Source organism: Gymnodraco acuticeps, unplaced genomic scaffold (assembly GCF_902827175.1).
Source record: "Gymnodraco acuticeps unplaced genomic scaffold, fGymAcu1.1, whole genome shotgun sequence".
In the NCBI taxonomy this organism is placed as follows: Eukaryota; Metazoa; Chordata; class Actinopteri; order Perciformes; family Bathydraconidae; genus Gymnodraco; species Gymnodraco acuticeps.
This window is the reverse complement of record NW_022990135.1, coordinates 3,603,167-3,618,180: the sequence shown is the minus strand read 5'-3', so window position 1 is coordinate 3,618,180 and position 15,014 is coordinate 3,603,167. Positions and strand designations below refer to the sequence as shown.

The following is a 15,014-nucleotide window of genomic DNA, read 5'->3' as shown; positions in this document are numbered from 1 at the left end:
AAAAACAAACAAACAATTGAGAGAACCCCTGTGTTCTGCAAAGTACAATGACTGCTTTTGTCAATGGAGTCTGGCAGCTCTGCAGAGGGCAAAGCTAATGGCACCCCCCTCGCAAAGGCCTGCTTGAAATATTCTAAATATAGTGTACACAACAACTGATGCATTTCTTGTTGGGTACTTTTTAAGAGGCTAAAATCAGTTTTTGTACGCCCCTGATCACTTATGTAATGCCTTGACTATGGATTAGATTCTTATACAACCCCATTTCAAACAATATACCTTTAAGTGTACTAAACTGACATGGTGAAGTCAGCTGACACCTTTTGTTAAGGTAAATAGCATAGATAATGATGTTGTTATTAATTTCTAGTTCTGTGAACACAAGCAGATGGAACAAGGAAACAACTGAGGAGTTGTAAGCAATTGATCTGGGGATTGAGGACACTGTCCTGTGACCCAAGCAACAAGTCTTCAGACATGAAGAACAAATGTTAGGGGAGGAGCTGAACACTTAACTTCCACTGACATGAGACATTGTGTACAAAAGGTTTGGTGACACCCTAAGGATGCTCAAACCATTTGTTCCAAAATCTGCAATAACTAAAGAACTGATATCAATGGTAATTCCTATTATATGCCACCTTTTGTTTGTAGTGTCATTCAGCAGTCGTCACATTTCCTCTGCAGCTCTGGAGGGCAGAATGTCAGCTGGTGGAGCTTAACTTCTGCGCATGCCCATAACAGCGTTTCTTACGTAGCACGCATGCGCAGTTCACCCCCTCGGCCATTCATTATAAAGCCGCAAGTTCCTCCGTCTCTTTACACCTTCAGCCATTTTGACAATGTTGGGAGCTGTGGGACGCTGCTGCACCGGAGCACTGCAGGCTCTTAAGCCGGGGGTCGCGCCCCTTAAGGCCCTCGCTGGATCTCCAGCCGTACTCTCACGTAAGTCCTGCATGCAATGGAGCGTTTCAGCTAATTCGCAATAAGTAAAACACGCATTTACCAGCCTGTCAGGGAAGGGCAGGGGCAATGCTAATTTTAGCTAGCTATCGGTAGCATCATGCAGGCTGCCATAGCAGGCCTTAACATTAATATGTCTGATTTTAAATCTGTTGGACTAATTGCAAACGTTTGTATGGGTACACTTATGCATTTATGTTCATGTTGACACATGTCATGCAAAGGAAAATATCCAGGCTGTGTTTTTCTTGTGCTTGCATCAATGACCTTTATGTAATGACATGAGGCTGCCATCAGAGCCTGCTAACTTAGCATTACTTGTTACGTTTTAGCAAGGTCTGGCAAGTAGATTAGCAATGCAGAAAGACACCTTTCATGTTTATCCACAATATCATTACATTAATATACAAACAGTATAAGAATAACGAGTAGGGTTGATCATAAAGGTACTTGCCTTTCAATGTCCTGCGTTTGTCATTAGCCGATGTCACATTAGCCATGTTAGCTCGAAGTAATTAGACTTCATTCATCGGTCATTCCACGTTAGTTGTATTAAGTCAGGAAATACCTTCTTAGCGTTTGCACTGATTAATACATTGGATCTCACAGAAGTTACGTTAATCTTATCGATTGTTTAAGAGGGCGTTACTCGATCATTTTATGTTTTTAAAAGCTTAGTTTGCCCGACAGCAATTACTTGACATTGAGAAGGACCGCAGACACGCAGTTGTCCCTTTCCGGTGCTATTTAACGGGAAGGATGGCATGTTTGAATACACTGGCCTGACAAGGTCATGACACTGAGCTACTGTTTACTCTACAGGCAGAGACTATGTCGCACCTGTCGCCGCTGCTGCAGCCGCCTCCGGTCGCATTGTGGCTGTCATCGGTGCCGTCGTCGACGTCCAGTTCGACGAGGACCTTCCTCCCATCCTCAATGCCCTGGAAGTAGCCGGCCGCGAGAACAGGCTAGTCCTGGAGGTGGCACAGCATCTTGGTGAGCCACTTGAACTTTAACCTTCAGTCTTGTAAGTGGGGGCTTACATTTCTACAGTGGACACTAAACTAAACAAATGTTTGTTTAGGTGAGAACACCGTGCGTACCATTGCCATGGACGGTACCGAGGGTCTGGTCCGTGGACAGAGGGTTCTGGACACTGGCGCCCCCATCAGAATCCCAGTGGGTCCCGAGACTCTGGGCAGGATCATGAATGTCATCGGTGAGCCCATCGACGAGAGGGGTCCCATCACCACCAAGCAGTGAGTTCACTTATAAAAACACAATTGCATATATGATATTAAATATATATATATTTTTTTTTACAAATGTCAAAAATATTTACGAAGTGAATTTGAGAGCAGGACAAGGACTTTGAAAACATAAATATTGGTTTGCATTAATTTGTACTCTTTAAATAGCTGAAAATGTTTTTGCTTTCCTCCCATAGCACTGCACCCATCCATGCTGAAGCCCCCGAGTTCACAGACATGAGTGTGGAGCAGGAGATTCTGGTGACTGGCATCAAGGTGGTGGACCTGCTGGCCCCATACGCCAAGGGAGGAAAGATCGGTATGTGCTTACACATAAATATTTAGGCTTTTAAACTGGAATAACTGAAGCAAACTCCTTCATTTTTTTGTAATAAAACAAATCTTTAATTTCTCAGGTCTGTTCGGTGGTGCTGGTGTGGGCAAGACTGTGTTGATCATGGAGCTGATTAACAACGTTGCCAAGGCCCATGGTGGTTACTCTGTGTTTGCCGGTGTGGGCGAGCGTACCCGTGAGGGAAACGACTTGTACCATGAAATGATTGAGTCCGGTGTCATCAACCTGAAAGACAACTCCTCCAAGGTGAGGGTTTAGGCAACTACTGGAAATTGAAACTTGAAATAAGACATTTTGAAGCAAACATCATCCCCTCACCTTTTATTGTTGTCTCTTCTAGGTGGCGCTGGTGTACGGACAGATGAACGAGCCCCCAGGCGCCCGCGCCAGAGTGGCTCTGACTGGTCTGAGCGTAGCAGAGTACTTCCGTGATCAGGAGGGTCAGGATGTGCTGCTCTTCATTGACAACATCTTCCGATTCACACAGGCTGGCTCTGAGGTCTGTACTAACCTCCATGTCTGTCAGTAGGATAACAATACATATTTGTAATGGCAGTTAATTGGGATTGTTACTTTTAAACTCTGCTACAGATCTTAAATGTGACTCGATAATAACCAAAGCTCTTACCTCTCAGGTGTCTGCCCTGCTGGGTCGTATCCCCTCCGCTGTGGGTTACCAGCCCACTCTGGCCACTGACATGGGAACCATGCAGGAGAGAATCACCACCACCAAGAAGGGATCAATCACATCTGTGCAGGTAAACTTTGAAACTGTAAAGATGGACACTCAAATGGAAATGTTCTTTTTAAATATGAACTGAGTCTCGATCCTCTCCACCAGGCCATCTATGTGCCCGCTGACGATTTGACTGACCCTGCCCCCGCCACCACCTTCGCTCACTTGGACGCCACCACTGTGTTGTCCCGTGCCATCGCTGAGCTGGGTATCTACCCCGCTGTGGATCCCCTGGATTCAACCTCCCGTATCATGGACCCCAACATCGTCGGAACAGAGCACTACGAGATCGCCCGTAATGTGCAGAAAATCCTTCAGGTTTGGGACTTAATAATTATCTTTTTATAAATATAGTTTAGGACTAAAAAATGGTATCAGGCTAACGAGTTCTACTTTCTTCCTCTAGGACTACAAGTCCCTGCAGGATATCATTGCCATCCTGGGTATGGATGAGTTGTCTGAGGAGGACAAACTGACAGTGGCTCGTGCCCGTAAGATCCAGCGTTTCCTGTCCCAGCCCTTCCAGGTGGCCGAGGTCTTCACCGGTCACATGGGCAAGCTGGTGCCCCTCAAGGAGACCATCAAGGGCTTCAAGAGCATTCTTGCCGGTAAGTGTAGAAGATCCGTCACTTGTATAAAGTACTTAATAATTCACACTTTTCTAGATTGTGCCTCATCTTCCTATTTGAAGTACTGATTTCTTTGGTACCTGTCCCCTGTAGGTGAGTACGACAGTCTGCCCGAGCAGGCCTTCTACATGGTGGGCGCCATCGAGGAGGTCGTTGAGAAGGCACAGAAGCTGGCTGAGGAGCACGCAAACAAAGACTAAACATCTGTGAGAAAATAAGAAGGAAAAAGAAGAGGGGTTCTGCGGTTAGGAGCACTTGGTTTGTAAAACATGTCAAAATACAAATGTACCTGTCTAGTCATCCTGAAAAGTTCTATTTAATGTTTCCAATGGAAGATGGAATAAAACACTGTCTTTACACAAAACAACTTGTCAACTGTATTTACTAGATGCTTAAAGGTTGTAGTTGAGAATCTTGTTCCTAATGGTGGATTCCATGAAGTTGCTGTAATCCACTCTGAACACAAGATGGCAGTCTTGGTCATGTTGAGTTATCTGAACTGTGTTGCAGGTTGCAGATTGTCACGTGCTGAAATAAAACGGTGGACAAACCAAGTGGATGAGTGGTTGTTTAAACTTTAAGGGATAACAAACAGGTGGAACAAAACATTCCCTTCTGACTGGTTCAGCTTAATAGAATACCAACTGCAGGTTTTATATAGTTGTGCATACAGATGATATAATATAATAATGGCATGTATTATTTACTCAAGTGTCCATGGCCAACAATGCCATTTAAACCCCTTCACACATTAAATATGTATAGGCATTCGTGGAAATGCCTTTGATTACTTTATTCCTTTGTGGAGCAGACTCGACTGGAAATTCTATATTGGAGTCTGACCTCAGGCCGTAGATTTAGACTAGCCGGATTATATAGGGATAGAAAATCCTGTTTGCTGTGTAATAACTCTGCTTGCTCTGCAGAAGCAATTAAAAGGTTTTGTATTCATTCAATATGCAGATTTTTTTTAATATTGAGTCTGATTCCATTGTCTGTGGGATAACTGAACTATTTGCTCGCTTGTAAGTAATTTGGAATACATTATTAGTTATTACTTCAGGGTTATCACAGTATCTGTATGCCTACTTCACAAATGCTAACTAAAACATCCAGTAATTCCAGTATTACTATGAATGATTTGCTCACTGCCATCCTTTTCACTCCAATCTTCAATCAAATGTGACAACTAACGTATAAAGTCCAGTTCAGATCCTAAAATGCCTTTGAAACCTCTAAATTGTCAAATCTGGCAACAGTAAAAAACAAAATGAAGGTTTAGTTGGTTTATATACAAAATGATAATCCAGGCTACAGTTAAGTCTGCTAAACATGCATACATTTAAGTACTGTACTTATATTCCATCTTGACATACTTGCTCTTTACTGGACTATTTTATGCTGCTTAATATTTGTACAGTATTGTAATCATTTCAGAGGGAAAAGTCTTACTTTTTTGGACACTAAGTTACTTTGACTTATGATATGATGCAGTTCTACTTAACAATTAAATGAAGCATCTCAAATTAGGTCCACATTGAAGGCTTACAACAAAACATGTATTCCAAGTATTTATTAGTAATAAACAATACATGATATTAACGCTGAGAAATAACTTCCTGTTGCACAAAAACATTGTTTACTTCTCATTATCACTCTGCTGCTTTGTATAGTATTATTTTGCATTCTCAATTAGATTAAGAGGACAATCCTTATCACAATAATTGAAATTCTATTTTATATTGCCACACACAGAAAAACCGAGCCCTTTGTTTCACTCGTCCCTAACCTTTCACACATGCCTATCATCAGGCCAAAGGCAAACTACACCTGATAAGGCCTTAAGTGTGTACACAATGCAAAAGAGACTTAGTGAGTCTGTTTGTCTATGTTTAATTTTGAGACTACCGTTGTTTGGTTTACTGCTCTTTGCTTCAATAAAAGAAAAAAACAGTAATATCGCTGGTAAACCTGAAATGTTTTAATTGCATAAAAAGTGCACACAATTATTTCTTGGCAATAGGAATGGCTTGAGAGGTCATGATGTAGTCGGAGACGCAGGTGGGCATGTAGGACAGCGGCAGCCAGAAGAGCTTGGCGTCCCAGCCGGGGGAGTAGCGGTGGCGGGGCCGGACGGCGGACACGGCGTGCTCCATGCAGCCCACCACCTTCATCAGGTCTCCGTCACTGATCTTCTCAACTTTCTCTTTCAATACCGCTAGTGCTAGGGAGGGAACATTTGTGAAATAAATAGAACAATTCAAACCAAATGCATAAATGAAAAGAAACCGTGATCCAAACTTACATTTTTCGAGAAACTCCGTTCCGTAGTCATCTCTGACCTCCTGGGGCATCTTCTCCCACAGATACTTCACGTTTTTGGTCAGGATAGCACTGTCCGTCACATTTGTTTTGAAGAAGCCCGGCTCAATGCAGAGGACTTTGACGCCAAAAGGTGCCATATTTAACCTAAGTAAACATTTCTTTAATCAGCGTTTGTGTTCAAACGGCGCTGATATTGTGACAAAATAATAAATTTTGTGAGTTAATGTTTCACCTGAGGCTGTCGTTGAAAGCCTCCACCCCATACTTGGAGATAGTGTACGGACCTCCTGTGACACTGATCCTCCCAAACACACTCGCTACGTTCACCACCCGACCCCTGGCCTTCTTGATGAGGGGCAGCACGCTCAGGGTCACTGCGATCACTCCGTTCAGGTTGACGTCCAGCATGGACTTGTAGTCATCGATGGTTAGCCAATCACAGGGTCCGGAGGGGAGGGACACGCCTGCGTTGTTCACTACAGCCCATAAGCCTGAGGAGGGGCACATACATAAAACATAAGATCTTTTGGAAGACTCATCAAATAGTCATCTCTAGAGGGCGGAAACAATTCAAAGCGTGTTAATACAAGCTGATCCATTTGATATGAGATGAATGTCTGCTCGTTACATGTACTACGACGTCATCGAGTGGCGCCGAAGGACTTGTAAATGCTTGTTAAATGCCCATCATTCGGCGCCACTCGTATTAAAGTATTCAAAGTTTCTAGGTCATTTTTATTTTGTTTACTTTATTCTTGCAACAGCTGGCGAGTTGTCTTACTGTCACTTACTGTAAACTTGTGAAGTTCTATCACAATCTGCCGCCTCTGTAGATGCTTGATAATTATTATTAGCAATTAATAATTGGGCATTTTATGAGTTGATTGTAGTCTAACTGCTATATAAATGAGCTTAAATTATTAAAGTGACATGTTTTGCCAAGGTCAGTGGACTTCCTCTGGGGTCCATGACTATAGGGACACTCACCCCGCTCCCCCACTTTGTCCTTGATCATGGCGGCTACTTTGGCCACGCTGTCCTGGGACCTCACATCCAGGTGTGTTGTTGTCAGGTTGGGGGAACAGGACTTCCTCAGATCCTCCTCTCCCTTCTCGCTGAAACACGAGGCGATCACTCTGAAGCCCTTGCTGTCCAGGTGGCGGGCCAGGAGGTTTCCAAAGCCGCTGTCGCAGCCTGTGATGTACACATACTTGTTGCCCTTGTCTGGGACCCTGGGCAGCTCCCTGAACCAGCGGTACACGTAGTATAACAGCAGTAGCCCCACGAGGTACAGGTACATGACTGGAAGAACAAAGAAGACATTTTGTAGTAGTACTGCACTTTACCCTTTGAGGTAAACTTATTTTAATTGAGTGATTAAGTGATTACAGGACACAAATACTTACAGACAAACAGACCTGGGTTTGGACTTAGTTTAAACGTCTTAATCTCAGCTACATTGATGAGGAAATACTGTACTTTTACACCTTGTTTTTCTGCAGATAACATTTTCCATTCAAAACATATGATCGGTTTGTAAAATGCAATGAAATGTGAAAGATTGAATTATCCAATATAGGATATACAAACCTAAGTATCTCCACTTCATTGAGGCACATCAGTAAAATGCTTCTTATGTATAAATGCATTACTAGAAAGTAGACTTTTACTCCACCAGTGCCATGAAGCATTTTAATCGTGTCATAGTAAAATGTTTAAATAAACTTAGAGAAGGAATGAAGCTAACGTTATCTATCTGACTTCCTTTTTTGCATTAACTTCCATAGGAGGTATTACATTTCTTGTAATTTAAATCCGTTCTTCATTAACTGGGAGCATATTGCGCAATTTGACAGGGGGAAAACGGGGCGGTTATTGAACGCAACTGATTTCAAAGTTCACTAGAGGTGATTTCTGATTAGATGTGGTGTAAGTTAACGACTTTACATTGTGTATTTAAATGCAGTATTAACTCCATATATGCTATTTCCTATTTGGATAGGTATCTGATAACGTGTTGTGCAAAAAGTGAACACAAAATGACGCCAAAACTGTTATTTTCTTCTCGGTCGCACTTAGCGGTTCCTTGCTATTGACAAACAGAGTGAACACATTATGGTATTATCTTAGCCGATATCCTTAGTAGTGTTCTATCTATGGAGGAGTTACATTTACAAGAAGTGAAATACTACAATGAAAATGTCGTACCTGTTGAGCAGACGTCTACCCGGACTCTGACCAGCCTTCACCAATAAACATGATTATATCAGGCGAGGGGGAGCCTGCACCACGTGACAAAAACAGCCCTCTCCACCAATAGAAACGCATCACCGCACAGATCACCTCCACAGGCGGCACCCAGCGGCCGGAAAAGGTATATCTGCTGCTGACACGGATTATAAAAATGACTAACTAGGAAATAATCAGCTCTTCCAAGCAAGATAATCTTTAGACATGTTTTCTAACTAAAGTATAACTAGATCTGGTAACACAATATAAGAGATCAAACTCCATGCAACGACTATTGTGTACCTGAATCCTACCAGTTATTGCACATCAATTAATTAATTTTAAGGCAACAAGACCAATGAAATGATTTAATTCTTAAGCAATAAAACAACAAAACAAACTTTAAGTAAAGGATTTTGTCGTAACAGTCATTCTTGGTCTGCAAACGTTAGGTAGTATTTATACACAAACTGACATACTAACTACATGTGATGGCCTGAGAGTGTTATTTTATTACCCCACAATTATTTACTTATTTTGCTATTTATTATTTTTCCTGTATGAGGGGTGGTCTCCCACATGTTATTGACACTAGGTGGTAGAATAATGCTTTCCTTTAGTAAAAGTAAAAATACTTCAGCCTTAAAATACTCCATTACCAGTAAAATTCCTACATTGTAAATCTTACTTACGAGAATACGCTATAGTGCAACCTATGCATAAGTGTTATACAGGTATACATGTTCCATCATTAGTTCAAAAGCTGGCAGAAATCACTAATGTACATGCTTATTCTGTGAAATGTATTCTAGGGCCATCTGTGGACATGTTTTTCATGATGTCCTGTGAAGACACTTTATAGAGTATAACACATACATTTAACTACTGTAATGCAATGCAATTTATGCTCATTTCATTAAGACACTTTTGTAGGCGTACCTATTATTATGTAGAGTGCCTATGTTCTACTAATGAAGGTTAGGGTTATTGGGTCTTTTGGTATGTGTGAAGTTATGACAGAAATAAAATATGTCTTTGTTTTACAGCGTTTCCATTCAATGAAATGTGTGCCATGGGTCATCTGAAACCTTTCACATGTTCTCCACAAGGAGGCAGCAGTGTTGTGTAGTCATTTATTTTCTGTGCAGATGCAAGCACTTCCACATTATTTCCATAAGTAAAGTTGCAGTAGGATATTGCACACAGAAATGCTTGATCACAGAAATGTACAATATGGTTGTGCATTTTCACAAAATAAGTGCTTGCCAAAACAATTGTTTTGTGTTTGGCAAAAAAAGCTGCATTAAAGCTGTTAATGCAGCTTTATTACCTTTAAATGTCCCAGTTACAAGAAATGAAACATTTTAACTTGTTTAATTCTATCTGGGATTCTTTGCGTGCATGCCGTTTATAGTTTTAATAATTATGATGTTAGTGCAATTACCGTTAGCTTGAATGTTGACGGCTTGGAAGTTTTCATTACTGCACTTATTTTCTTTCTTTTAGGAGTTTCCTGACTGCACCAAAACAGGAAATAGGCCTTTGTTTATTCCAACAATGATTTAAACCCTTCATGTGAATCAGAACTCATTAATATTTGATTTTAGCTGTATGAAAGTAGTGTGCATTCGCCCTAGTAAAAAAAAAGGAACTAGACATGAAGCTTTCCAGCAAAGTGGAGCTGGAAGAGGTCAACAGCCATAATGTCAACCTGCAGTAACATCAATACACAACGCCTGCTCACTAAGCTACGTTCTAGCTAACAGTGTATTTAGTATAGGGTATTTTTACACATAATGTTAGATTACATATTAGCTAATGTTTGCTAACATTAATTAGCAAGTGAGACTGGAGTAGCAGAACCCTTTGGTTACAGTTTGTTTTATTGCTTTTTAATTAAATCATTCATTTGTAGAAAGAAGATTGTGTTCTTTGTTTTGTTTTTTAAGTCACGCAGTATTGCTTTAAGAGATGCAGATATAGCTAACGGATCAAACAGGGCTAGTATGTGTCAGATGCAACTTTCTTACACCACCTAAGCATCCCTATGATGACACTTTTTAAAGATATATTATAAGTAGGACAGATATCGCATCTACAACTTTAGAGTCAAAGCAGCTGAAAATAAACGTGTCGAAAAAGAACAAAACCACAGACCACTATAAACAACACATATGGTTAATAATACATAAGAAAGGGCGGGGGGGTATACAAGTGTGGCCCCGATTCTTGCTAGAAAATCAATGAAGCTTAATTCGGGTTTAGATGCAATAAACACATGTGTTCATATATTCAAATTCCCTAAGGGACATTACGATAGCTATTCTAGTCATTGTAGAATTGTGCCAAAGCTTCTGGTCTTAAAGCCTATGAATCCCTGTACTTATCAGGACTTAATAAAGATTACAGAATGTATTTTTCACAGTCCAAACACATTGTCATGTTAAAACACTTTGGTTAAAACTGCTACAGCGTATAAGTGTTATCCCTCTGACTGACGTGAAAGCCGGCCTTAGAATACAGTGTACAGTTTAAGAGGAACACATTGTCTACAAAGAGACTGAAACCGTTCCTCAGAGAGGGCATTAGCAAATGATTCATAAGAAGAAGACTTTCCTAATCCCCAGGGAAATAACATTTCTCACTATGTTACTATTATTATTTTCAGAAAATAAATACCTGGGAAGTTTCACAATGATATCTATCAGTTATTTTTTCAATATATTCACCTGTAGTGTTGCAACATGCATGGAATCCAACAAAACATATCTATAAAGATTTTATAATCATATTAAAACCAAGGAATCTGTTATGGTTTAGGTGTTTTGCTTTCTCCTCCTCCCCTCTGTCTTCTCTCTCTCTCCTGTGCAGTGTGGTGATCGTTAGAAGGCTCAGCTGGTTCACAATGAGGAGCACCTGTACTCATCTAATCAACTCCTCCATAAAACCCTGGTCATGTTCACACTCCAGTGCCAGATCATTCTGTCTCACTCGGTAGAGCTGAACGTCGTAGTATCCTAGCTTAGTGTGATTTTCTCTTGCTGTTTTTGTTGAAGAGTAACCTTGTTTTTTCCTCTGTTTTTCCAGTGTCTGCTCGAGCCAGCCTGAGTCCTGCCGCCGCCACCGGCGTGAACTAGATCCACCTTAATTTTGTGGATTGTTTTTTTAGTTGCTCCTTTTTTCCTTTATTAAACTTTGTTAAAAGACTGAATCCATCTGGTCTCTGCCATTGTGGGTCCTGAACTTTTGACCCAGCCTTAACAGAATTATCTGGCCAAAAAACATGGACCCAGCAGAGACTGATTTATTTTTTTTGGACAAGCAGCCAATTCCTTCATCAGTGCTCATTAGTTTTCAGTCAGCAGCCAGTTACATATGCCTCTGATCAGTCTAGAGTAGCTTTTGTTATGAGCCTTCTTTCTGAGAGAGCCTCCGCTTGGTCGCTGGCAGTTTCTTCTAACAAGCCTTACCTGTGTTCAGATTATAATGCTTTCTCTGGAGAGCTGCGTAAGGTTTTTGACCACCCTGTTAGGGGTAAGGAGGCAGGCAGCCAGCTTCTCTCTCTCCGTCAGGGAAGAGACTCAGTTTCCCAATATGCCCTTGATTTCCGTATTTTAGCTGCAGAGTGTACTTGGGACCAAGCGGCTTTACAGAGTGTGTTTTTAAGAGGGTTGGCGGACGAAATCAAGGACGAATTAGCCGCTAGGGACGAGACTTCCGACTTAGAGGAGTTAATTAGTCTGGCTATTCGTCTAGATAACCGGTTGAGGGAGAGACGTAGGGAGCAGGGGCGGTTCTAGGGGGGGGGGGGCAGTGCCCCCCCTAACACTGACCTCTGACCCCCCTAACAATGAAAAGTTCTTTTTTTCTTCTTTTTTTAAATGTATATTTTCTGGTACTCGGTTTGCCAAAAACCACAGGATTTTGTTGCTGTAATGTGAGATTGTGCAGACACCCTTATGTAAAGTAGAGATGTAACTGTTCATTGCCTTTATTTTTATATAAATATGGTGTTAGTGCAAACATTGCACTATAACTTAAGCTGAAGCTAACAGTAATAACTATAAGATCTATCTGAAATAAATAAGTGTACTGAAACAAATACCAATAACTGTATTGCATTGTTTTCTTATGCGCAATTACTTCATACTGTCTAGTTCTCTTTTTCGTCCTGCATTTATTGTGCCCCCCTCAGAAAATAACTGGCCCCCCAGTCAAATTGGTCTAGAACCGCCACTGGTAGGGAGAGGTCAGTCAGGCAGAGGGCCTTCTTCCCTTCCCCCCTTTCCTGTGTGTCACCAGCTATTCCTCGCCCACCTCCGGAGCCCGCCAGTGTTCGTTTGCCGTTCTCGCCAGCATCTCAACCCACGCCTCACCAGGAAGAGCCCATGCAGATCGGTCGGATGAAGTTGACTGAAGCAGAGCGCCAACGCAGGTTCCGTCTGAGGTTGTGCAACTACTGCGGACAAGGGGGCCATTACATCGCGGGGTGTCCCGAGATGCCAAAAAAGCAGGCTCATCAGCCATAAGGGGAACCTGGTGAGCCATTCTTCAATTTCCTCATCCCCTGGTCGTCGTATTCAAATCCCAGGTATGTTACAGGACACATATCCCCTCCAGATCCTCATTGATTCTGGTGCTGATGACAATTTCATTGACTCTGGCATCATCTCTAAGTTGTCCATTCTCACCGTTGAACTGGCTAATTCCAAAGAAGTGTTAGCATTAAATGGCAGACTATTAGCTGAGGTCACGCACCGCACAGCTCCCATTACGCTGACCATATCCGGAAATCATCAAGAGACTGTAGAACTTTTTGTTATCTCCTCTCCGCTGTCACCTGTTGTCCTCGGTTTACCCTGGCTACAGGTTCATAATCCCCAAATAGATTGGGCAACTGTTTCCATTACTGGTTGGAGTAATCACTGCCACTCACATTGCCTAGGATCAGCTAAAACTGCATTTTCTTCCCCTAGTCCAGCTGAGGGGGTCGATATCTCATCTGTTCCTAGCGAGTACCATGACCTTAAACTTGTGTTTAGTAAGGATCGTGCCCTCTCTCTGCCACCACATAGGCCCTATGACTGCGCTATTGAGCTGCTCCCTGGTGCGCCCTTACCCACAAAAAACTGTACAACCTCTCCAGGCCGGAGAAAGAGGCCATGGAGAAGTATATTGGGGAATCCTTGTCCACTGGCATCACTCGTCCTTCTTCCTCACCTGAGGGAGCGGGTTTTTTCTTTGTGGACAAAAAAGACAAGTCCCTGCACCCTTGTATTGACTTCAAAGGTCTAAATGACATTACCGTCAAAAACAAGTATCCTCTCCCTCTCATTGACTCTGCTTTCGGCCCATTGCATGACGCTGTTGTCTTTACTAAACTTGACCTTAGAAATGCATACGACTTAGTTCGCATCAGAGAGGGTGACGAGTGGAAAACAGCATTTAATACTCACCTGGGCCATTTTGAGTATTTAGTCATGCCTTTTGGGTTAACAAATGCTCCAGCTGTCTTCCAGGCCCTTAAATGATGTTTTGAGGGACATGCTAAACCACTTTGTCTTTGTTTATCTAGATTCTAGATGATAACCTGATTTTTTTCAAAGTCTTTAGATGATTATGTTTCTCATGTCAAATGTGTGCTCCAGAGACTCCTCGAGAACAGACTGTTTGTTAAGGCTGAGAAATGTGAATTTCATGTGTCATCTGTTCAATTCCTGGGTTTCATCGTCGAAAAGGGGCAGTTAAAACCTGACCCAGCTAAAGTGAAAGCAGTTCGGGACTGGCCGGTTCCATCAACCAGGAAGCAGCTGCAGAGGTTCCTTCGGGTTTGCAAATTTCTCTAGACGTTTCATTAAGAACTACAGTCATATTGCTGATCCTCTAACCCAGTTAACCTCTATCAAACTGCCTTTTGCCTGGTCCCCTGCGGCCGAGTCCTCTTTTGGTAAACTAAAAGATTTGTTTTCCAGCGTTTGTTTTCCTGTCCTCATTCACCCAGATCCAGAACTCCAATTTGTGGTGGAGGTTGATGCCTCGGATCTAGGTGTCGGGGCAATCCTTTCCCAGCGCTCGTCCCAGGATCATAGACTCCACCCCTGCGCCTACTTCTCTCAACGCCTCACACCTGCAGAGAGGAACTATGATGTGGGGAATCGGGAACTTCTAGCCGTTGTGCTAGCCCTGCAGGAGTGGCGACACTGGTTGGAGGGTTCTGTATGTCCGTTTATCATTTGGACCGATCACAAGAACCTGTCCTATTTACGTTCTGCTCACAGGTTGAACTCCCGTCAGGCTCGGTGGAAACTGTTCCTTGGAAGGTTCAATTTCACTCTGATGTACCGCCCTGGATTAAAGAACACCAAGCCAGATGCTCTCTCCCGCCAGTTTTCACCCCCTGTTGAAGAGAGCTCCGTTGAGACCATCATCCCTACCTCCTGTGTGGTTGGAGCAGCCAGGTGGGAGATCGAGCAGACCGTTCAGGAGGCCCTCCGGGAACATCCTGCCCCAGCGGCCTGTCCTCCCGA

At 42.5% G+C, this 15,014-nt stretch overlaps 2 protein-coding genes across 2 annotated transcripts; one reads left to right on the top strand and one right to left on the bottom strand.

Annotated features, from left to right (window-relative positions):
- The first annotated feature begins 788 nt into the window (after positions 1–788).
- On the top strand, positions 789–4,487 carry atp5f1b (ATP synthase F1 subunit beta). The gene is made up of 10 exons (XM_034217041.1): positions 789–945; positions 1,786–1,959; positions 2,048–2,222; positions 2,411–2,532; positions 2,630–2,814; positions 2,909–3,067; positions 3,204–3,326; positions 3,410–3,622; positions 3,711–3,912; positions 4,027–4,487. Exons 1-10 carry the CDS (start codon positions 843–845, stop codon positions 4,131–4,133), a joined length of 1,563 nt encoding a protein of 520 aa, XP_034072932.1. The 5' UTR covers positions 789–842; the 3' UTR covers positions 4,134–4,487.
- Positions 4,488–5,482: 995 nt separating this feature from the next.
- LOC117546705 (retinol dehydrogenase 7-like) lies at positions 5,483–8,579 on the bottom strand. The gene is made up of 5 exons (XM_034217042.1): positions 8,467–8,579; positions 7,246–7,560; positions 6,491–6,749; positions 6,239–6,402; positions 5,483–6,157 (listed from the first exon to the last, which is right to left on the bottom strand). Exons 2-5 carry the CDS (start codon positions 7,556–7,558, stop codon positions 5,940–5,942), a joined length of 954 nt encoding a protein of 317 aa, XP_034072933.1. The 5' UTR covers positions 7,559–7,560; positions 8,467–8,579; the 3' UTR covers positions 5,483–5,939.
- Between the last annotated feature and the right edge of the window lie 6,435 nt (positions 8,580–15,014).